The 24,970-nt window shown below is 42.2% G+C and overlaps 1 protein-coding gene across 1 annotated transcript in view; it reads left to right on the top strand.

The window, feature by feature from the left end:
• Positions 1 to 2,564: 2,564 nt before the first annotated feature.
• MAMDC2 (MAM domain containing 2) overlaps positions 2,565 to 24,970 on the top strand; it is a 70,587-nt gene continuing 48,181 nt past the window's right edge. Inside the window, exons 1-2 of the mRNA XM_054398013.1 lie at positions 2,565 to 2,595; positions 2,739 to 2,852. Coding sequence (XP_054253988.1) covers positions 2,565 to 2,595; positions 2,739 to 2,852 — 145 coding nt within the window. The remainder of the gene's footprint in view (positions 2,596 to 2,738; positions 2,853 to 24,970) is intronic.

Below are 24,970 nucleotides of genomic sequence, written 5' to 3'. Positions count from 1 at the left end.
TCCAGACTGGGCTAGCCTGGTTATTGTTGGTGGTGGGGGAATTTCAGCTCACACCGACACACCCATGAATAAAGGGATGCAAATATTATTATATTTGTGGCAAAACTGAAGTAATTGCACTACTACCCATCAAATGCAAAATTAAATTGGCAGTGGGTATCTCCAAGGTAGGTGCTACTCTACTTTTCTACAATGGAGTGGCTGAAACTGAGGACCTCTTGTTTAGGCATAGGGAACACACACACATGCACAAAAGCTGAGTAACTTTATGCCAGTTGTAAGACATGAGAACAGAGAGTTTGTTCTTCAGGTACAAAACTAAGGCCTTTCAAACTAGATGTATTTTTGAGTGATTCTTAAAGAAGCAGATTATGCACGTGGGTAATCTAATACATGTTCACATTCCCTGCCAAAACACAACAAAGTCTGTCATCCAAAATCTTCATAGACAAAATGTGAACTAGGTGAGAGCTGGAGCAACTATCCAAGGTGTCACCAGGGCTGTTGGCACAATTGACGAGATGCAGTGCCTACATCAGTTTAAGTGGAAAAGCTCTAGATGCTATCTGGGATTTAGAAATGGAAATATGCTAAGTATATCATGAAGTTACCTCACAGTTACTTAGGAATGTAAGAACTCCATGAGTGTAAACAATCTTTTACTGGCTTCAAGTGACTTTGCTACATACCTCTTGAGACTTCTGATGCATGCCAAAATTTGTGAACATTATGAGAAATAAAGGCCACATAACTGAAATTGCCTGTGTAGGCTGTCAAGCAAACCACACATTATTTCACAACGACTGAAGAAAAGCTTTATGTAGCTGTTCTGCACTATTGCTAGTACTTCCTTGTCATAGCCAGTGATTGCATTTAGAAAAACAGTTTCCAGGCGTAGCAAATTTTAGTATGAACTGTGAGAAAATGAAGATATATGGCCACGTAGCTAAGACGAGTAGTAGCTGGCATAATTTAAAGCGTCTTTGGTTGAAATGTAGTTCTCTGTAGATTGATGCTTATTTCTGTTTCCCTTCAGCCCATAAATTGGTAGAAAGTGCTGCTGTGGTAGTCCAGCGAAAAGATTCTGATATCCTACATGCTTTTGGTGACTTCTGTAATTTTGAAAGATGTTTTCCAGAAGCCATTTGTACAAATTTTTCATTGTACCCGATTAGTTGAGGTAATGACTCAAAAGCACGAGTGAAGTGAATTTACTTTGGGGTAGACAGAGGAATCCTTTTGTCAGCTAAGTTTTCCTAGAATTTTCAGCGGGAAATTGTGTTGCACAATAACTGCTGAAGCAAGGCAAAACCTCAAGAGCCAGAGGAGGGCAAGGTCTGTCCCCTCTACTTGGTGCCCATCAAACCTCATCTTGTTACTGCCTCCAGTTTGGGTTCGGTACAGGAAGCTCCCATGAGGTGAGGGGAGGCCACTGATATGGTGAGGCTGGAGGTCTTGCCCTGTGAGAAGAGACTACAGAACCAGAGCTGATTCAGCCAGCTGGAGGGATGGCTTTAGGAGCACCCTGCAACATCCTTGGCAGTAATGGAAGGGAGGGAGAAGATGCAGTCGTGTTCCTCACAGCACTGCATGGCAGAGGGGCAAAAGGCAGCAGCATAAGCTGAAACAGGGAAAATTCAGGCCATTCATATGAAATAAACTTTTTACACACAAGGACAGCCCAGCACTGGAGCAGGGGCCTAGAGAGGTTGTGCTGTCTTCAGCCTGGCAAGTTGTCAAGCTTCAATTGGTTAAGGCTCTGAGCTGGCTGATCTGAACTCAGAGTTGGCTGTGCTGGGTAGAGCTTGGAGTGCAGACCTTCTGCAGTCCTCTCCTGAGTCATCCTGTGATTCTAAGAACTACAAATCTTGGAGCACTACTGCAACTCCTTGCACCTTTCTTACCTAAAAAAAGTGAATGTACTCCGTGCATGTACTCTGCCATACCCCCCCCCCCCCCCCCAAGTACAGCAGATTTTGTGGTGCAGTAGGACAGGTTGTGGTGGCACAGGAGCCCTGATGGGGTGGGAGCTGTTTTGTTCTCTGCAGATGGGTGTGAGTGGGAATCTTGGTAAAGTGTACAAATATGTGAGAGAGGAGCCAGGCTCTCCTAGTGGTACTCAGAGACAGGAGCAAGACAGAGGGCACAAGGTGAAACACAGGGAAATATACTGAGACATGAGAAAGCACGATTTTGCAGGGAGGACGTAGATGCGCCTCAGCAGGTTGCGCAGAGAGGCGGCGGTATCCTCATCTTCAAGGGCGCTCCCGCGTCAGCCGCTCCGGCCTTGGGCGACCCGCCGCGGCCGACCCCGCTTAGCGTCGTGGGTGGGACGGGCCGCCCACCGGGGCTGACCGCGGTCCCTGTGCGCCGCCGCTCTGCCGTCCCGCGGCCGCGACTCTTCCCCCCGTGCCCCAACAGAGTGCCGAGTGGCCACGCTCAGTCCCGCCGCCGCCGCCGCCGCCGCAGCAGCCCCGGGCTTGGCGCGGCCGCGCCCCCTCCCTCCCGGCCGCCGCTTCTCGCCAGCCCCGACGCCGCCAGCCCCAGCTCCCCCGGCGCGAAAGATGCTGCAGCTCTACCTCCTCGCCGCGCACGGTAAGTGGCGGCGGGGGACGCGCCGCGACGCCCGACGCCCGCCCGGGACGTGGGATGGGCGCTGCTCCGGGGTCGTCGTCGGCCGCCAGCCCGCTGCCGCCGGGATGGCCAGGCCGTGACCGGGGCTTGCTTTGTTCTTGCAGCTTTGCGGCTCGCCGGGGCGGCCTTGCTCTCCCCCGGGTCGTGTACCTTTGAGGACAGCGCCTGCGGCTACCAGTGGGACTACGCGCATCTGCCCTGGGCACTGCACGCGGAAGGTATGAGCGCTGCTAACCCTCGGGCCTAGAGCTCTCCGCCCCCGAGCGCTGCCAGCCCCCGGCCAGGCGCTATTGCGCGGTCCTTGGGTGCCGCCGTCGCCCGGCGGTGCCGCACATTTCAGCGTTGTCGGGGAAAGAGCCGCCGTCGGATCCCTCCCGTGTGCAGTTTCGATCTGTGGGTGTCGGCCCTCTGACAACCGATCTGCAGGCTCTGCGAGGAGCGTCTGTTCCCCAGACACGGGTCTCTCAACAGGTCTGCAGTGTGCCCCTGAAACCTCCTTCCTATTTCTTTCTCTTGGAAGACGGGATCGTCTATCAAATCTGCTATGTGCAACTTAGCCTCCTCCTAGAATGAAACACATCTGCCAAATTCCTGTTAAGCTGCGTTACTCTTTTCTAAGCATATTTTGGCTTCTAATCTAGAAGTAGATGAATTTCCAGGGCAGGAGACAATCTTTGCTAAGAGTATCTGCACAACACGTTCAATTAAGACTTTCCACCATTTTATGGTACCCACAGTTCAACAGAGAAAGGATGAGCATTGGTCCTGTAACTAAGTTGTATATTAAGCCTGACTGGCGTTGAAAGAGTGAACAAAACCCAGTCATATACAGCGTTTCTATGCAACTCTATGTCTTGGTAAGTTCTTAGTGTAGGCTCCTATTTTTGACAGAATCGGTATGAACAGACCAAAGACTAAGGAAAAATAAATACAATATGATTATAATTAATTAATGAAATAATTAAATTTGGGTTATCTTTTGGACACAGTGTTATTCATAAAGTGAAAATTTTGCTCACATAGTAAAAGGTACTATGTCTTTTCTCATTTTTTTAAACTCTGAAACAGGTTCCAAGAATAATAAAGGAGTACAGATGCAAAGAGATAGATACCCCTCATTGCCCCTCGTTAGTGCTTCATTCAAAACTGGCTGGTCCAGTTTTGTCATTCCACTTGTTACTCAGATGATAATGAAACTTTTTTTTCCCTGATTTTTAACCATTTCTCATATATGGAAAGTAAGTCACCTTAACTGTTAATTCTTAGATTAATCATTAAGGTTTGAAAGTGTACAAAGAGTGCTAACTTAGAAAAGGTGGTGTGGATGTCATCATTAAAATAACTGCTTTTTCCCTTCTTCTTTTTTGTTTGTAATTTAAATAGACATACATTTTCCTGAATTTTTGAAGGTATTAGTGAAAATTTCATAACCATCACAGCTTTCTCAGCTATGCCTCTTTAACATCATGCCCTGTTAAGCTTCCAGTCCTGAAAGCAGCACTTCCTTCTTATGATTTAGCTGTGAGCCCCATGCCAGTGACACTGATTCATCTGCGAGGGACTTTGAGATGCTGAGAGTAATATGTGCAGAAATGGATGTGCATCATGTTGTGCAGATCCATGCTACAGTGCTTCAGGAAACAGGGCAATCTGGTCAGAGATTTGTATGGGCTGCAGCCTGCCTTTTTTGGCTCACAGAACACTATCTGGGTTGTCCTAGTCTGATTTTCTCTGAGCCCAGAAGCATACCAATGGCTATGCAGCTTCTGTCAGAGACATATAACTGAGCTGTCATACTCTGGGAAGATATGTGGTATGCCAGCTCTCTTTATAGACATAGCTCTGTCAGCATGTCATCTGAAAACTTTATTCTGCAGTCTGGAATCGTAGTAATTTGTTCCAAGCAAACATTCAGCACTCAAGTTACTAGTCTCTTCAGAAACACATTCGTAGGATTATAACTAAATCTAATTGAAAATAGTTCATCCAAATCTATGTAGCAGGTGTTCAAAACTAGTTTCCTTAGATACTATTTTTTTTTTTTAGCTAATAAAACTATGTTCCTTTTTGTAGCAGCAGATAACTGGTATTTGCAGGTCAGTGTATGTACATACAGTAACTTAGTGGGACAACAGAGGAAGTTAAGGATGGGAGTGGCAGCTTAGCTTTGAATTGTTCCACTTCTCATTCTATTGCTTAAAAATGGTTTCATTATTTGAAAATGTTATTCTTAATGTAGTTATATGCAGCAAATATTTTACAGAATTATCTGATTTGCAGTGCGAGTTCTTTCATCTTATAAATCTCTCAGTAGCATGATCTTGTGCCAGACTGTCAAGATGATGTAAATATAACTAAAATCCTGCCCAGAAATTTCCACTCCATACTTGAAAGTTTTTTGCCCAGTTGCCAAGGAAGCCAGTGTCTTCTGAAGGGCCAGACACACAAAGAAAGTGTGAGGCCAAATTTTGCTTTTGTTTACAGCTATATATTCCCACTAAAACTAGTAGTTTTCTAAGGTTCAGCTGCTTTTCTAAATGCTGGTGGTTTCTCTTGAGTATTCTGGTACTTCTGGGATATATGAGATTTTTTTTTGTGTTTCATTTTAGAATTCTTCTAACTGAAAACTTTGACTTTTTACGTTTGGTTTTGGTGGTGTTTTTTTTTTAGCTAACATTTTGCTACTTGTAATTAACTGCCATTTTAGGGCCCATTTTAGTCAAGTGCGAAAGGAAAATCAAAACAGAACAGGCAACGCTAAAATGGATATCACTCTTTCTAATTTACTCAAGACCGGTAAATCAGTCCCACCCCAGTGTTGTAGGGTACCAGCTACACAGGGAATAAGTCAAATGTTTTACCCTAACACCTGCACAGTGGTGCTCTTGTGAAGTTCCGCTTCACTGAAATCCTCTGTAAGCCTCACATGGCTTTGAATTCTTCAGGAACAGGACCTTCCAGTATAACCATCAAGGTGTTCTTTTTAACTGTCAGCTTTGTGAGTCAGCCATCTGCTAATTCAGTATTTGTGTTTTACAATTATAATTAAACAATCATTGAGCAAAGAAAAATTTTAAATATAGAAATAGCTGAGGATAGAAGTTTCTTGTGGGCTTATCTATGGCTGAGAAGCACACCCAGATGAAGTCATGTCCCAAGAATCATGCTTCAGGCAGGATGTTTCCTAGTGTGCCAGTTCTGTTTTCAGTGTAAGCTGGGAAATCCTATGCAAACACAATGTGCTTCATGAGGTAGGTGTTTGTAGGATACCAGCTACACAAGAAACAGTAATGCTGCTTAGAAAAAGGGCATCATCATATAATCCTGGTTCTGAAATCTGCTGAGCAACAGAGGAATTTGTGATCAATGGACCAGTGATAGTATCTAGAGGCTTTAAGGGATTTGCTAGTAAATATAAACCAAGATGTCAGTGGGCCATTTTAACTTGGGAGGTGTAGGCATGGTCCCATAAATGCTTTTGTATTCATGGTATCTCTGAAGTGATAATTTATTTTCTAAAATCTAGGTAAGATGTATTAAAAAAAAAAAAAAAAGTCAATCTCCTTGGACCCAAGTACTGGATGAGAAATTTAGGAGGCAGATATATGTTCATCATTACTGTGGTATTTAGAGGTAGTTGAGGAGCACAAATACCATGTTGCTTACCAGTAACACTCTTAGGTATATTTGGTGTGAGTGCATGTCCAGTTATATTGGGGCATAAAGCTTTGCAGGAATATGGTGGCCAGTTTCCACAGGAATTTACTTCTGTGTCAGCAGTATATATGTTACAAAGAGTTGGTTAATTCTAACACATACTGTCAAACCTTGCATAATAAGATTTTATCAAATAATCCTGAGACTTAGTTAAACTAAATTGTGCATTTATTTCAGAGGGCACATGCTTTGTCCGTGTAAAGCAAACTTTAAAACAGAGGAAGATGCTATATGTAATAGACAGTAATCCTCAGCAGAGTCCTGAATAAAACCATGTAGACCCATTTGACAGGGCAGTGTCAAACAGCCTTATGTCAAGTGCAGTCATCCTTCACTGTTTGATTTGGGCAATTTTTGCTTTCCTCCTATCCCTGTCTAGCACAGCCGTAACCTGTCTGTAACAGTGTCCTACTCATCGCATTACTATACATACATGAGTTTCATTAGACACAGTAACTCTGGCACATCTTTCCTATGGATCTGGACAATGCTTACATTTTTACCAAGAAGATCTAGAGACATAACATTTTGTGTGCCTGTGTCTATGAGTATGTTTTGTTCTTAAATCTCTCTTCATTTTAACAGAGATCAATTTAATAGAGCTTCAAATAACATGCATTTAGGCTGTCAGCTCAGATTTGCCCTAACGGAGTTTGCTGTGCTCCATTTGCTTTCCTGGATTTAGCATAAGAAAAAGAAATTTGTGTGTCATCACTTCAAGCTACAGGAGAGAAAGATTGCTTGTATTAACAAGTTCTTATTGTTAAATGTACCCACGCAATGACAGTTGCACTGGACTGATGTTCTTTTTGTAGTAGTAGCAACATGTTTTATGTCGTTACCTCCTTTATCATCACTATTCTTCTCTGGAGTGTTGGCAAGCAACTTTCCATGTTCATCTATAATGATCTATGTAGCACAGAACTGCTAAATCTGCAACTGGTGCTGATCTCTTCTCCCAGGTAATTAGCAATAGAACAAGAAGGAATCACTGCAAGCTGCAATAGAGTATGTTTAGACTGGACATTAGGAAAGATTTTTTCACAGAAAGAATGGCCAAGCATTGGAATGGGCTGCCCAGGCAGATGGTTGAGTCACCAACACTGGATGTGTTTAAAGGTGGTTTGGATGTGGTGGTTGGCTATATGGTTTAGGGGTGAACCTTGTAGAGTAGGATTGTTGGTTGGACTTGGTGATCCTGAGGGTCTTTTTCAACCTGAATGTTTCTATGATTCTATGGACTGTTAGTTGGTAACAGCTGTATACATCTGGCTCTTATATGATCATTGACAGCTTTACCTGCATGGGTTTTTTTTGTGTGTTGCTTTTCCCTTTAAAATTCTGAAAGTGTATATTACTTCAAATCTCACATCTTCAAGGATATATTTTAATAGCATGCATTTCAGAGGTTTTTAATAATGCTTTCTCTTTCTGCAGTATTCCAATAGAGACTCATCCTCAAAAATAAAGAGATTTAATTCAGAAAATAATGTAATAATAAATTGTATTACATATAAAAATAGCCTGATTTTCTTTTCCTTAAAACATGCCTACTTTTTGCTGCAGTAGTCTAGGATTCTGCTGCTGTGATACAGTGGAAATGAGCATTCGTCGAGTAACAGTTTGTGGCATGTAGGTAAGCAAACAACAAAATCAAAGAATTGTCAGGGTTGGAAGGGACCTCAAGCATCATCTTGTTCCAACCCCCCTGCCATGGGCAGGGATACCTCATGCTACATCAGGTTGTCCAGGGCCACATCCAGTCTGGCCTTCAAAAACATCCAGGGATGGGGCTTCCACCACCTCCTTGGGCAACCTATGGCAGTGTCTCACCACCCTTAAGGTGAAAAACTTCACCATAACTTCACTAACAACGGTGTCAGGAAATGGAAGTTTGCCTTTTGGAACATACTTATCATTTACCTACACTTCAAAATAGTTTTAAGATGGAAAATAATTTCAAGAGGCAGGACAGCCATTCGAAGCATCAAGCAAGTCAGACATGAGAGCAGCAGTATGAGGAATCTCAAATCTAAACATGGCCTGCATGCCATTTAAATAGCTCGTATTTACAACTGTGCCATATGACTTAAAACTGACCTTCTTTACCTAAGTTTGAATGCCACATTTGGTTGTATTATACAGAGCAATGCAACAGGTAATCACTTGGTGACCCTAGTTTTTGTCACACAGCAAGCACAGTTCATATCTGATGTGTGCTGTGTCCTGCTCAAGTTACAAACCTGCTGGCAGATAGATTGGCACACATGTAGTCTCAGTTTTATTTCCAGGTATCTGCAGTACATAGGGAAGTAAAAAAAATTGAAAATGTGGAAAAGGTGCAATATTCTTGGCACTGTACAAGCTTAAAATGAGAGAAGCATTCTCACGATATCTTTCTAACTGGAAGCAGAGTAAAGGGGTAATTCAGGGATTCTTGCTCCAGCTTGTACCTAGCTGCAGTAGAACTAGGCTGGCATGCCACAATGCTCGCTTGCTGGCAAGGTTTTCAGCTGATACATCCATCCTGCCATGGGATCTTACTGGTTTGGATCTTCCAAACCTGTAGCCTAGGCATCTGTGTACCACATGTCATTTGGTGGAGTGGAGAAGGCATTAGAACTAGCACATGGTCTGTTTTGCCATGACTTCATAACTGAATTTATCTTCCAGGCCAAAATAGTTGTATTTGAGGTAACAGCTGTCCTTCCTAGTCACTCCCAGGGGAAAAAAAAACCAAACCAAACCAAACCAAACCAAACCAAACCAAACCAAACCAAACCAAACCAAACCAAACCAAACCAAACCAAACCAAACCACATGACTTTCATACTTCCTGGACACTCTTTACTTCTCCTTCTTCTCTGGTGCTATTTATCCTGTTCAGCCATGACTCTTGTGTTAGCAACTAATTTCTTCTTGCTCTTTTCCAAATCACCTATTCAAACAAATAATTTGCATGTAACTGCAAAGAAAAACTGATTCCCTGCAGGTAACAAGGGTGGAGCAACTTGTGTGATTCTCTTCCAGTGATACAGAACTGTAAACTACACTTGCTAAAAATCATGTTGCACCTTCATGTTTCAAAGTGCTGCGTGTTTACATGAAAAACTAGCTGTGCATCTGTGAAGGAGCCACTCTGGCCTTTTGGACATAACCTGGACTAGCTTTAATTTATAATCCATCTGCTTGGGTAAACATGAAGCATTGCAAAATGTGCTCTGGAGACAAGGGTGACACACCCTACCTAGAGAGACTACTCTCACCACTGCAGCCTGCACATAATACACAAAGTGACTATACATAGAGTTTGCTTGAAAGGCTGCAGGGATCTTGAGACACCTCAGTCAAATGCTGGAGGGTGAAGTATGGCTTCCTGCCTGAAAACACAGCTGCTGTAGCTGGCTCTAATGGAAGTGGATAGGGCCCAGAATTAGGATGTCACTCTAGCTTTGTACTATTCTCCATTACTAGGAAGTTAAATAATACTTTTTTTCAGCTTCTGTTATAAACAGGATGGATACAAATTTGAAAATACTGTTGAAGTTTGCTAAACTACAAGTGAAAACATGCAGTATCACTTCCAGAGAACAGATAGAGATATTTCCAGTCTTCTGAAAGAAATTAAAAACTTAGATTAATTTAAATAAAGTGTCTTAGGAATTTCAGGATGCATGCATGGTGTGAGTTTTTGTATCAGTGAAAGTGCTCCCTTTACTTTGTGATCATTGAGCTTGTTACACTACATATGTAGTGATCCTGAAAATGAAGAGGGGAGCCAGTAATTTGCAGTGAATGGCTATAACTCTTCAGAAAGTATAAGCCAGGAAGGAGAGGTGGTGGAATGGCCCTGTATACTAGGGAGTTCCAGGTGTCTGCTGGAAGCAAAACAGAATGGAGAGGGACTAGTCCCAAGAGGTTCCTGGAGTGTATGGAAAAAAACTTCCTGACACAATGGAACCAACTTCAGAAGGTGCCTGGCTGGACCTGCTGTTTGTCAACAGAGGAAGACTCGTGGGTGATGTAACGACTGAGGGCCATCCTGACTACAGTGATCATGAAATGCTAAAAGTTTCTGATTCTTGGGGGAGTAAAGAGGGGGATTAATGGAACTGCCACCTTGGACTTCTGGAGGACAGACTTTGTCTGATCTAGGAGGCAGTCCTGAAGTGCCAAGGAATCATAGAATGCTGGAGGTTGGAGGGGACATCCAGAGATCATTGAGTCCAACCTGCCCTGCAAAGCAGGACTGAGAGAGTCCTGCCTGGCTGAACAGAGAGTTTTGGCTGAGACTTGGGAAGAAAAGGAGAATTTGTGGCCTATGGAAAAAGAGGCAGGCCTCTCAGGAAGACCACAAAGGTGAGGTTATGCAGGGAGAAAATTAGAAGGGCCAAAGACTAACTAGAACACAATCTAGCTACTGCTGTAAAATATGATAAAAAGTATTTTTACAAATACATGAACAACAAAAGGAAGACTATGGAGAATCTCCATCCTTTATTGGATGAGGCAGGAAACATAGTAGCGAAGCATGAGGAAAAGGCTAAAGTTCTGAATGCTTCTTTTTCTCAGCTTTTAACAGTAAGACTAGTCATTGAGTGCCCAGCCCCTGAGCTGGATGATAGGGATGGGGAGCTGAATGAAGCTCCCATAACTCAAGAGGAGATGGTTAGTGACCTGCTACACCACTTGGACATACATAAGTCTATGGGGCCTGATGGAATCGGCCCCAGGGGTATTGATGGAGCTGGCAGAAGAGCTCACCAAACCACTTTCCATCGTTTACCAGCCCTGGCTAACTGGGGAGGTCCTGGCTGACTGGAGGTTAGCAAATGTGACACCCATTTACACAAGCGCTGGAAGGAGGATCAAGGGAACTACAGACCAGTCAATCTCACTTTGATATCAGGGAAGGTTATGGAGTAGATAATCTTGAGTGCCACCATGGGGCAAGTACATGACAACCAGTTGATCAGGCCCAGTCAGTATGGGTTCATGAAGGACAGCTCCTGTTTGATGACCCTGGTCTCCATCTGCAGAAGGTGACCCACTTAGTGGATGACAGAAAGGTTGTGGATGTTGTCTACCTTGACTTAGTAGACCTTCTGACACTCATTCTCACAGCATTCTTCTAAAGAAAATGGCTGTTGATGACTTGAATATATGGATTCTTTAACTGGGTAAAAAAATGGCTTGATGACCAGGCCCAAAAAGTGGTAGTGAATGGAATTAAATACAGTAGGTGGCTGAGCACACTCCCCACAGCTCAGAATTTGTGCCAGTTCTCTTTAATTTAATCTTCAGCAATGATCTGCATGAGGAGATTGAGTGCACCCTCAGTAAATTTGCAGATGTTTCCATGTTGATCTGCTTGAGGGTAAGAAATGCTCTACAGGAGAATGTGGACAGGTTGATGGGCCCAGGCCAGGGTACAAGGTTGAGTAAGGCCAAGTGCTGGGTCCTGCACTTGGCTCACAACAACCCTATGCAAGGCTACAGGCCTGGAGCAGAGTAGCTGGAAAGCTGCCCAGCAGAAAAGGACATGGGGATGTTGATTGACAGCTGTCTGACCATGAGCCAGCAGTTTGCTCAGGTGGCTGAGAAGGTCAACAGCATCCTGTCCTGAAGTATCAGGAATAGTGTGGCCAGCAAAAGTAGGGGAGTGATTATCTCCCTGTACTGGACACTGGTGAGGCTACACCTCAGAAACTCTGGTTTTGGGCCCCTCACTACAAGAAGGACATTGAGTTGCTGGAGCATGTCCAAAGAAGGACAACGAAGCTGGTGAGGGTCTAGAGGAGTCTTACGAGGAGTGGCTGAGGCAACTACAATTCTTTAGTCTGTAGAAGAAGGAGGCTGAGGGGAAACCTTATTGCTCTCTACAACTACCTGACAGGAGGTTATAGCAAGGTGGGTGTTGGTTGCTTCTCCCTAGCAAGAAGTGACAGAATGAAAGGAAATGTCCTCAAGATGTGCCAGTGAAGGTTTAGGAAAATTTTGTCACCAAAAGGGTTGTCAAGCATTGAAAATAGGTTCTCCAGGAAATCACCATCCCTGAAGATACTTGAAGGACATACAGACATCATGATGACAGACATGGTTTAGTGGTGAGTTGGTAGTGCTAGGTTAATGATTGGACTTGATGATCTGAAATTTCTCCTGCAACCAAAATGATTTTGTGATCTGCAAGTTTTTTCGTTTTGGGTTTTTTTGTTTGGGTTTTTTTTCAAGGGAACGGAAGGTATTTTCTTCACTGTCATTTTTCATTATGAATTTTGGTGAAGATCAAATGTGAATCAGGATATTCAATGAGAAAAATAAGCTTGCACTTGTGCTGAAGAATGGCTACAGACGTTTCAGAAGTGTTGCTACTAGTAAAAAAGACTTGTTCATCTTGCATATAGTACAGATTGTTCAGCCTGAAAATGTTCTGCTAGTCTTATTATGTAGGATGCTATCAAGTGGAAATCTTTGAGTGTTTATTTGAAAAGTAAGCTGAAATAGTTACATCTAGTTGTTTTATGTTCCCTTTTTCTCATAGTTCTCTGATTATATCACTTTATGAGCCTTTTCATCCCCAGCTGCCATATGCAAGAGCAGTACATACAATGCTGTAATTACCTGACTGGTTGAACTTGTCAAATGGAGTCAAACATTCTATGGTTACATATGAAGAAGGTACACTTTTAAAAAAAAAGAGAGAGATTCCTTTAATCTTTCAGGTTTTACTGTGTCAATAGTACTTTGTAGTAATAATTATACAGAAGGCCAGTTAAAAGGCCAGCATTATCGTCTATGTAACTTCATACAATGTATCGGCTGCTTAGAAGCCTTTATATAATTTGAACATTTTATTACTCCCATTTAAAAGCATCTTTTGCCCTGTCCTTCCCTGTCTTTGTCTAGAAAGATTCAAGTCTGATTATTATAGTCTTTCTTCATACCATAATTAATCAAGCCAAAGATTCCAATAGTTTTACATAACAATATAGTGCCTGCACCTGTAAAAATGCACTTTGTTTAACAGTGTTTCTTTGGCACTATGTGGCTGCTCCTCCAACATGTTTTCTTTTGTGAAACAGGTGTCAAGATCAGTGTGTTAGACAGCCCTAGCAGTCTGAGTAATTGTTTTGGTGTACTTTGTTGTTTTAAATAGGTGTATTCTATAGTGAAGTATGAGTTACTAACACTTTGCTCTGTTCTGAAAACCTTGCAAGTCCTAGTGTGAAAATCTTCCATGAATCACGGTAATTCCATTTCCATTTTTAATGTCAGCCAAAATCTTTAAGGAAATTGAGTTTCACAGTTTTCAATTACAAACTATTAAAATGCTTAATGAGGCTTTAAACATGGTGGGTTTCTTCAGATTTGCTGGACCACAAACTGTAATTAATATTAAAAATTATGGAAGAGCTACAGAAATTGAAGGGCATATCACAGCTCTTATATATGAAATCATAACAAGATGCAAAGTTATCAAAGGAAGACATTCTCTCATCTTTCAGATTCTCTTTTTTTTTTTCCAGTATTACATCATAGCAGTCAATCAATACTGTAAGACTGTTGTCTCATCAATCACCCCTGGTTGAACAAAGCCCAAAGAAGGTTTCTGTGTGAGCATCTAGAGAAATGCTCTAGCATTTAGCTTTGGAGCAGATCCATTTGCAGCAGAAAGTCATGCCTGGAGTGTAAGCAAGCCAGACAATCCTACCTGCTCTGTGAACAAGGAAAAGACTTCCCTGTTTTCTGATGGTAACATTAAAGGTCATGTTTTAATGCACTGCATCGAAGAACAAAGTTTAGATTGATTGATATGTGAAAACACTTTTCTTCAGTAAAGCTCTAGATATTCCACAGAGCAGTTTCTACTTGAAGTCCTGAGCTGATATATAGAGGAGTAAACTAAACTGTTCACTGGCACTTTCTGCTTCGTTTGTGGATCTTGCAATGAAAATGCGACTCCAATTATAGGTCTGATTTATGTTTGCTGAACAGTCTTCCTTCCAGCATGGAACATAGTTTTTTGCTTTTCAGTAAATCCCATGAGCAAGACTTGAGAGCCCTTGAAGAAAGGTGATACCAGCAGGTAGGATGAGTACTTTGTCTGGAATAGAGAAGGAACCGTGAAATACAGGAAGGATGTAAACATCATTTTGATGAGTTTCTCTTCACTCCAGGGTTTAGGGTTATATTGGTGCCAATCTATAGGAATCCAGTCTAGCCTTACATGTAACTGTAAGGCAAAGTTGCTTCCAAGTTAAGGTCTTCGTGGGTGCTGCAAGACTTCTTAGTACTGTCATCTCCTTTGGGAGCATATTCCATGTTCTTTATGTTGTTGCAAGTTGAAGTGCTCTGATTATTTTCCTTTATGTTGCAGAAGAGTCATCAGTTGTTCTCACCATAGATTGAGAACAGCAGAGCGGAAGGGAGCCATTAGTCTAGGACAGACACAGACTTCTTATTGCATGGGGTAGGATGAAGGTCTGAGAAAGGTGTAGAAACAATGAGTAGGCTATAGAGGATTGTGCCCAGGTGGCTATTAGGACATACCACTAAATCCCTCGGGAGTTAGTCTTGTCCTGAGGATAATGTGCCTGATCCTTTCTGGGTTCTGCCTTTATTTTTCCTCCTTATATCTTTTTGCAGAGTGATAATTTGGTTTGTGTGGTATTGTATTTGGAAATTAATAATGCTGACTTTCTTGAGGAGTTATAGCCTGAGGCTGTTTCCTGTTGTGGATGTTGGCACATGTCAGATGGCATAGCTTTATTGCAATGGCTGGGTGTAATAGCATCACACCCAGAAAATTTTGGATAGCATCTGGATTTTTTGGGTTGTCTCTGATATGCTTTGTATGTTCAGAAATCTCTTGGTTTGCTTAAGATCATATACATAGTGGGAAACAAATACATGAATAGAGTGTTGAGTCACAAGAAGTACTCTCAGGAACAATATAAAACAATTTACTGTTTTTTTCTAACAACTAACAAGTGTTGCAGATAAAGACATTTTGGCACAGGTTATTTCTTTATCAACTACTTTAGAGCCATCTAGACAATATCTACTGAGAAAAAAAAAGAATAGAAATAAAATTGAAAGAAGAGAGATGGGAGGAAAGAGAGATATAGATAATGTAGAGGTTTCACCACCCTTGGATTCACTGTTGTTTTCTTCAGTTGGAGTCTTGATCTGTAGGTGTTGGGTCAACAAAGGCATGTCTCCCCTTATATAGTCTTAGTTGGTCTGGGACTACCCTGGGCGCAGCAGCTGTGTCTGTGTGATTTAGTGTTCTAGAAAGTTTAGGGGTACAGCAGTGGACTTGAGTTTGGTCTGTCAGCTGACACATAATCAGACTGATGTTTTCCAGACATATTCGTGAATAGAAAAATGCAGCTCACCATTCTGCCTCCACAGGGCTTTATCTTTCTCTCTCCTAATTGCCCTTTTGCAATGATTCCAGCTTGAGCTGTTTGAGAGAAGACAAGATAGGCCAAGTCCCTTGTGTGTCTTAGACAAGGACTTCATCTGGAAAATCTGAAGGAGGAAAATACAACAGGAAAACCTCTTATTTTCCTTTAATGAAAGGGCATGTCTCCTCTCATAAAGGAGTTTAGAACTAGTGATCACATGGTATATTTCAAAATGTTTTGAGGTAGCAGTGATGATGATGGTGATGATTTGGTTTATTACTATTGATGCTTGCAATACTATATTCTTTGAGGTGTAGTTGCTCTGGAAAGGCAAGAGGAAGATAACATGTATTGCAGCCAAGGTGTGGGTGATAAAGACATAGAGTTGTCCTGTGGCATGGCTGCTCTCTCACTGCTTGTGTGCAGCAGGTGAACAGTAAAAATGCCAAAAGGCATACTTAAAAACTATTTTCAAAGGGGGAAAGAAAATTATCTCTTTTACTTCTTTGATGTATAAAAGCACCTTAGCTGAGATCAGTTTAGAAATAGGAAGTCTGGGCTTATCTTGCTAGAGACTTAACTGGAAGCGTAGCTACTAGGGCTGTAGCATTATAAGAAAGGCGAAGAACACACAGAACAAGCTTTCAGCCTTAATGTGAAAGTTTCTCAGTACTTTTATCACTTACTTACATTACACATTACCTAGGTGGTTGTGAATTCTATAAGAGAATTCTCTATAGAGAAGCTGGTGATATATGAGCTGGATGAGCAAAAGTGTGGTGAGGATTGAAAACTGGCTGAATGGTTGAGCCCAGCCTATGGGGTGGTATCACTGGAACAAGTCTAGTTGGAAGCTAGCCACTAGTGGTGTACCCTGGGGGTCAATACTGAGTTCAATCCTGTTCAACATCCTCATTAAGGATCTAGATGATGGGGTTGTGTGATGGTTTGAAACTGTCTTTTTAATTTTTCCTTGCAAAGTTCAGAACAGAGAAAGTGAAAGAATGTAAATAAGTCACTATTGGGTGTAAGAAAGCAAAATAACGATTGTTCTAAAGACTTCCATTGGAGAGACAGAAATGTTTAAGAACTATTACCCAAAACAAAGTGGGCACTCTGCACATTCTGCGTTCTGCAGTGGGGGCAGTTGCTGGGCTGTCTGGCTGCTGTTTCTTCTTCTCTTCTGGCTGAAGATAACACACACTGACCTTGGCAGCTAAGTTAACAACTTTCTGCTTAACTAACTCTGCTTCTCTGTCCAGGGGGGTCTGGGGGGAAGCTCCTGGGAGAGAGAGAGGTCCCTTTGGGAGGGTCCCCTTGGGGGGAAGCAAAGGGAGATCGGTTGTGCTTTTCTGTTGATTGTATATATTTGTGAATGTTGTGAATTTTGTATATTTGTACATATTCATTGCATTTCATTGTAGATTTTAGACTCTGCTTGTAAATACAGCTTTTCATTTGCTTCCAGACTGAGCTAGCCTGGTTACTGTCGGTGGGTGGGGAATTTCAGCTCACACCGACACAGGTTGTATGCTCTCAGCAAGTTTGATGATGGTGCAAAACTGAGAGGAGTGGCTGATGAATGGGAAAGGCATGCTGGCCTCTAGAGGTACCTTAACAGGTCAGAGAAATAGGCTGACAGGAACTGTATGAACTTAAGGAAAGGGAAGTGGGAAGTCTTTCACCTGAAGAGGAACACCCTGTGCCGGAATGTATGATGGGGACTGCGTAGTTAGAAAGCAGCTTGGTGGAACAGGACCTGGGAGTCCTGGTTGGTACCAAACTGAATATGAGCCAGCAATGTGCCTTTGCAGCAAAGGCAGTTGATGGTGTCCTGTGCTGCATTAGAAGGAATGTTGTCAGCAAGTCAATAGAGGTAATCAGCATTGATGAAACCCTATCTGGAGTTTTGTGTTCAGTTCTGGTCTCCCCATACAAGAGAGATATGGTCATACTGGAGGGAGCCCAGAGCAGTATCATAAAGATGATGAAGAGACTGCATTATTTCTTCTATGAGAAAAGGCTGCAAGAGCTGGGACTGTTCATCCTGAAGCAAGGGAAGCTCAAGGAGGATCTTACATAAATAAATATAAATACCTGAAGGGAGGGTGCAAAGAGGATGGAGCCAGGCTTTTGCCCAGTGACAAGACCAGAATCAGTGTGCACAAAATGAAACATAGGGGGTTCTCTGTAAACATCAGGAAAGGCTTTCTCACTGTGAGGGTGGCTGGAAGGTGGTGTGTTCTCCATCCTCAGAGATACTCAAAAGCCATCTGGACACAGTCCTGAGCATCTAGCTCTAGGTAGTTCTGCTTGAGCTATGAGGTTGAATTGGATGACCTCCAGAGGTATCTTCCAACTTCAACAATGTGTGCTGTGGTATTTTCATGTTTTTGATTGAAAGCTAAGAAAAGCCTTCATGCAGTGGTCTTTCAGAGAGATCTCCACCCACAATGAAGAACACGAGAAATTCTGATACTTTTTAAGGTAGAAATCGAATAGATTAGTCACATGTGTGTGTACATGCCTGAGTCCATTTCGGTGTATGTATATATGAAATCTCTGCACCCTCACTGAATAGAAGACATTAAAGTTTGTTAGATGAAGGATCTCTTAATTGTTCTTAATAGGATATGGAGAACTTGTTCCTATTGGTATTTTTGGGGCTTGATTATCATGTAGCTGAGATTTTCTAACACTCATGGCTGCATGATTTTATGGTAAACAGATAAGCTAAGCCATAGTACACTCTGATGTGTTTCGGAGAAGGGTCTGTTCTTCTCTTCTTACTTTTTTATCATTTTCTACTTGAAGACACATTGCCTTTGTTGTGTGCTGTTTTTATTATCCTGAGGAAGCTTCAGCAAAATAGTTCCACTCTAGCTAATTACTTTTGGGAGACTATTCTGCAAATGAACCTTCTGGACTGAAAGTGCTGTCTTGCAGCTGTTTAGCCAAAATGTGCTGAGTTTGTTTAAGGCCATACTACAGAGCTGACAGTAATTGTCATCGATTACTCTCAGCTCATCAAAAGAGGTTCAGGCAAGTGATGAAACAGACATAGATCTCAGAATAATAGAATAATATAATCATAGAATGCACTGGGTTGAAAGGGACTTCATTAGTAGAACCCCACTGCAGTAGGCAGGGACATCATCAGCTGCATCATCCTCCACTCCTGCCTTTTTCTTCTCTGTTGCTAAATCATTGCGTGTGCCTAAATAATTTTTTTATGGGTGAACACTCTTTCTTTTCCCAAGGAATTAGGCAAGTTGTCTTGCATCTTTCCCACGGTGAAAAGCTTTTGCAGTGTTTTTATTTTTTTTTCTGAAGGTGTTTAAAAAAAAAAAAAAAGGAAGCATATCTAGGTCATTAATTAGCACTGTGATAGTTTTACCTGTTGCAGTGTCATAAAACACACAGAATAAAACCTGAGATTCCTCATGCAGCCAAGTTCCTCTCTCCTTCTAGTAAATAACTTCTTCCTAATGTCCAGTCTGAATCTACCCTTCACTAGTTTTAAACCATTGCCCCTTGTCCTGTTGGTACATGCCATTGTAAACAGTCCCTTCAGAGCTTTCTTGTAGGCCCCCTTCAGGTACTGGAAGGCTGCTGTGAGGTCTCCCTGGAGCCTTCTCTTATCCAGGCTGAACAGTCCCAACTCTCTCAGCCTTTCTTTATAGAAAAGGTGCTCCAGCCCTCTGGTCATTTTTGTGGCTCTTCTCTGGGCCCTCTCCATCAGGTCCCTGTTCTTCTCATGTTTGGGGCCCCCAGAGCTGGACATAGTACTCCAGGTAAGGTCTCACCAGAGCAGAGCAGAGGGCCAGAATCACCTCTCTGGATCTGCTGGCCATGCTTCTTTTGACGCAGCCCAGGATGTGTCTGGTCTTCTGGGCTACCAGGGCACATTGCTTTTCATCCATAGTACCTCCAAGTCTTTTCCCACAGGACTACTCTCTATCACATCATCCTCTAGCCTATATTGATAATGAGGATTGTCAAGGTGCAGGCCTTGTTGAATTTCATGAGGTTGGCATGGTCCCACTTCTCCATCTTGTCCAGGTCCCTCTGGATGACATCCTCTGGCATATCAACCACAACAGTCAGCTTGGTGTCATCTGCAAACTTGCTGATGGTGCACCCAATCCTACTGTCCATGTCATCAATTAAGATACTAAACAGCACTTGTCCTAGTAGGGACCCCTGAGGAGCACCACTTGTCACCCTTCTCCATCTGTACATCAAGCCATTGACCACTACCCTCTAAGTGCAACCATCTTGCCAACTCCTTTTCCTCCGAACACTCCACCCATCAAATCTATGTATCTCCAGCACAGAAAAAAGGCTGTTGTGGGGGCCTGTCCCAAAGGCCATCTATCTGAAGTCCAGATAGATGTAGTCCACTGATGTAGTCACTCAGTTGTAGACGTATGCGCTGTCTGCCCTGCATCTGTGTAGGAAATAGAGACCTTAATTCTCCCAATGCATGTATCCCCAAGCTTACCTGCACTTTATTATCAGTATTTATTATAGTTGTCTGCTCTTAGAAAATCCCTTCTTCTCTCCTTCCCCCATGTGCCTGTTGTGCAGAGAAGTGTGTTCCGTGCCTTAAATACGCACGCACGCTTGCAGCAAGCAGTCACAAAACTTTTCAAGATCTAAGTATGGGCTGGAACCAGAAGACCAGAAACTTTGAGACACTTCTGTATGTCATGCTATGCCTCATAATCTTACTGACACCTTTTTTATCCCACGAAAGTCATATCTGAGTACCCAAGTGTCAGATGATAGCCAATTTTATGGCAGAACAACAGTGAGAATCTGTAGCAGAGCTGGGATAATCCATTGTTTTGTATATCTTGCCTCTACTCTACAGTGAGTAATTTTCCATGATAGAGCCCTTGACTTTGGTGCCATCCTTAAGAGTTCAGTGGAAAATGTAGTTAGAACAAGCAGCAAGAATATGAGGAGCTTTAAGTATTGCTCAGGCTTTGAGCCATAGTTCAAGCAGCAGTATACTCCGATAACTGAGGACAAATTTGGAACCTTCCCAGTAATCAGCAGTGGTTATGGTTTTCCTAAGTGCAAACTAATTTGTGATTGTTTAAATTCCTAAGTTCTTTTCAAGGGAAGGAGTGGCTGCCTTGAGTGCTTCAGTACCCATACACATATACAAATGAAAACTGCAAATACAGTACCTGATATCTGGTACTTGGATTTTTAAATATAGCATTAATAAATACATTTAAGAAAACTGGATGTACTTGATTTTTTTCCCCTCAGAGATATGCCTTGGAGACATGATAACATGCAGGACACAAACAATGATAGAATCTGTCAGTATGTGGAACAAAGTCTGTTTGCAAATCTGTGTCAGTACCTTGGTTCGCTGTGCATCTGCATACATAGTTGCATATTCAGCTTCACAGTACTTACTGTCAGCAAGTCATTTTGAATATGTATACATAGAGCTAGGCAATGATAATCAAAGTGTTAATTTATGTAAGAGCACTTGAGCTTAGCAGCAGGCAGGAGGAGTTCAAACACATGAATCTTTATTAGTTCCTACACAGTCATTGCTTTTCATTTGAATTCTTACTGGGCATTTAACAGAGGAATTTCTTTCCTGGCCAAGAATACTCTTGTATGATGAAGTGGAAACATGAGAAGATTTATACAAATACCAGATTGCTCTCTAAATATAGCCACTTCCAGTGCTTATTTTAAACTAAGTGTCAAACCACAGAATTATTAGGGTGGTAACTGTAGTTTGTTTGAAAAAGAAAAGAGAACTTTGCAGAGTGAAGTTGTCATATATGGAAATAAAGATGAGTGGTATGTGTAGTTTGGACCAGCACATGTAGGTAAAAAGCAAAGAGCTGTAATCAGTGTTCGTTTTCATATGAAAAAACGTTCATAACTTTGGAACAGATTTCACAGCTAGTGGGTGTTCAAGCCCAAAACAGAGTTAAAAGATCAATCACTCCTTATTAGCAGAGGACTTTTGCTGTGCTGGGTCATCTAGATCTTTTTCTGTTAGTTAAGGTATCCAGAGTTGCTTAGCTCTTTCTGTTTCTTTTTGATAGGCCATTTTTGTTACCTGGTTTTATGTTTTGTCTTACACATCTAGAAGAAAAATCCACTACTATACCTTTAGTCAACCTGTAAGTTAGTCCAGAGTTCTTAAGAGAAATATCATACCCACTTACTGCAAGATTGCACACCTATTTGTCAGCTTAGGTATCTGCTATGAGAGAGAGAAAGGAAGAGCTCCAGCTGAATCCCGGAGCGGTGGAAGTTTCAATATAAGTTCATGGTTTGAAACTGTTAAAACTATTCTGTGAAAAGAGAGAGAAAATACTCAATCTTTCTGGAAGATGGAATTGTTTCCTGATGGATGTCTGCACTAGCTGAACCTCCCTCATGAGGCCTTTTCTAATTTAGTGATTGTACCATTCTAGTTTGTGCAGTGTGTACATGGCCTATATTGTACTGCAGGAAACTCCTGAGAGGAAGGGTGGCAGAAGGGTATGTTGTTCTAGCTTGAAAGAAGAAGGCAACCTGTAAGAGCTTCTGGAGAGAGGGGTTAGGAAGCAGTACCTGCAGTGGGTCTGTGCATTGTAATGGTGACTCTACTGACATGTTGCTGAGGAGGATGTGTGATGTGCACAGAAAATCTACTGCATGATTTCTTTCAGTGCTCCAGAAGCTCCACTGAAAGCTACGTGAAATACAGGTCTGCAAGGGCATGGATAGGAGTCTAGAGTAATAGGGATTCTCTAAAATGTGAAGACATTGGATTGTTAGACTGCAGTAACTCGGTTGAGAATGGGATGCTGAAGAAGTCCGAGTCAAATAGGAATTGATATGCACCATGGAATTTTTATACTTAACTTGATAACAACAGCCTTCAACAGCCTTGTGTCGGCAACGTGTTTGCAGTCACTTGTAATCAAGATCATTAACCTGTGAAGGACTCAGTGACAACCTAAGTAAGTGTCAGAAATGAGCATGAGGTAAGATGTGCAGCTACGGATTCTAATTCTGGACATAAATACATTGACTTATTCTTCGGTCAGTGTCAAATCAAACTGACTGCATAGGTATTACTCTACATAATTGACTTTGCTGTTATTTTCAGTGATGACAGTGACAGTGGTAAAAAAGCCTCTCCCATCTTTCATAGAAACCCCCTTTATATATTGAAAGGCTGCAATAAGTTCTCCCTGGTGCCTCTCCTCTCCTCTCCTCTCTTCTCCTCTCCTCTCCTCTCCTCTCCTCTCTTCTCCTCTCCTCTCCTCTCCTCTCTTCTCCTCTCCTCTCCTCTCCTCTCCTCTCCTCTCCTCTCCTCTCCTCTCCTCTCCTCTCTTCTCCTCTCCTCTCCTCTCCTCTCCTCTCCTCTCCTCTCCTCTCCTCTCCTCTCCTCTCCTCTCCTCTCCTCTCCTCTCCTCTCCTCTCCTCTCCTCTCCTCTCCTCTCCTCTCCTCTCCTCTCCTCTCCTCTCCTCTCCTCTCCTCTCCTCTCCTCTCCTCTCCTCTCCTCTCCTCTCCTCTCCTCTCCTCTCCTCTCCTCTCCTCTCCTCTCCTCTCCTCTCCTCTCCTCTCCTCTCCTCTCCTCTCCTCTCCTCTCCTCTCCTCTCCTTCTTATCCACCAAGTAGTCCATCCATCAAGTCCATATCTATCTGTATCAAAGACAAAATTCTCAGTAGCTGAGAGTTTCCTGAGGTTTACAAACGGCTGCGAGTTTAAGCCCTGGTACACTACTTAATTAACTATAAGGAAGATACTAAAAAGTAACTACAGGTTTAGTATCTCATGAAGTAACTCAGAGAGGTTGAGGTTCCCAGTTAGATCTACTTTCACTGAGTCTGTGTGGGTTTAATTTTCACCTGACAGGACTTTGCATGACACAGATGTAGAGGAGGAAAGCTGGTTTAAAATTCATTGTATACTTCTCCTGCTGGAATCAGTCTTTATTCTGAAACAGCTAGGTGATGGGTCTGAGAGCAGCTTAGAAGCAGAGCCATTTTCCTCCCCAGAAGGTTGCAAGGACAACCATGGACATTTCTTGAGGCCAGTCTCGACTGTTGATACTCCTGTTTTGCCTCGAGGTCAGAAGCATAACAAAGAAACAATTCCTTTATTTGCAAAATGTAAAAGATATTGCAGACTTTGATTTATTTTTGCAAGCAGATTTTTAAAAGTCAGCATGGGGGAAAAAATCCTGTGGGAAAGAAAATAGAGCATATTTAAAAACAAGGAAACAGCCAGGTATATGAATATCCTTGCTTTGTGCTATATGCTGTATCCCTTGCTCTCTAAAGCATTTTGTGCCTTTTTTTTGCTTATTAAAAATTTACAGAAAATGTAAGTACCGATTTGCATTGTGTATTTTATTGATCCTCTTTTCATTAACAATTTTACTTTTTAAATGAAAAAGAAAATCTATATAGGAAAGTTCTAGTTTGCTGTGATCTTGTGAAATTATGTTTTCTTACATTCTGAAGGTGAAAATTCTTGTCTTTAGATGGTTGTTGTATCCTGAGTTGTCTTTGATCAGTTTCTTGGTAGCTGCAGAGACCAGACTTTTGAAAACTGGGGTGAGAACTTGTGTTTTCCTCTCTCAGAGCACCACAGTTATAGGAATACTGGCTCAGTACTTCAGACTATTTCAGTGTCACACATGGAAAAGTTGTCTTTTTATACCCCCACCCCAAGTTCCCAGTGGTCATAAATATTTCCCTTGTTTTCCAAGATAAAACTTGGCAAGCAGCTACTCTTGTAGCTCAGTTTATTCTCAGCTTTTGAAAAGGAGGAGGAACAGCATCTCTGGGAGTTTCAGCTGCCCAGTGCTGTAGAAATGGGTCTTTCTCCTGCTCCACAGTGAAAGGAGAGGATAGGAACAATGTCAGAAAGTTGTGCTGATAACACATTTCATGGCAAACATCTCATGTATGTGATTAGCAGAGCAGCTGTCAATACTCTTTGAGTTTACAGCCTGGAGCAGAGGGTGGAAAAGACCATCCTACACCTTCACATTTAAAAGATGGGTATTATATGTGTGAAATTTGAACCTAGAATAAGGACTGTGGGGCTAGTCAAATCACTTGTTACCATTTACTAAGGAATTACTTGCCTCTGTAATCCCAGAGATGTCTTGGGTGAGTACAACTACAGATTTCTTCAGTAAACAACGACCTTTCTCTACAG

Source organism: Indicator indicator, chromosome Z (genome assembly GCF_027791375.1).
Source record: "Indicator indicator isolate 239-I01 chromosome Z, UM_Iind_1.1, whole genome shotgun sequence".
NCBI classification, from domain to species: domain Eukaryota; kingdom Metazoa; phylum Chordata; class Aves; order Piciformes; family Indicatoridae; genus Indicator; species Indicator indicator.
This window is presented reverse-complemented; position numbering and strand designations above follow the sequence as displayed.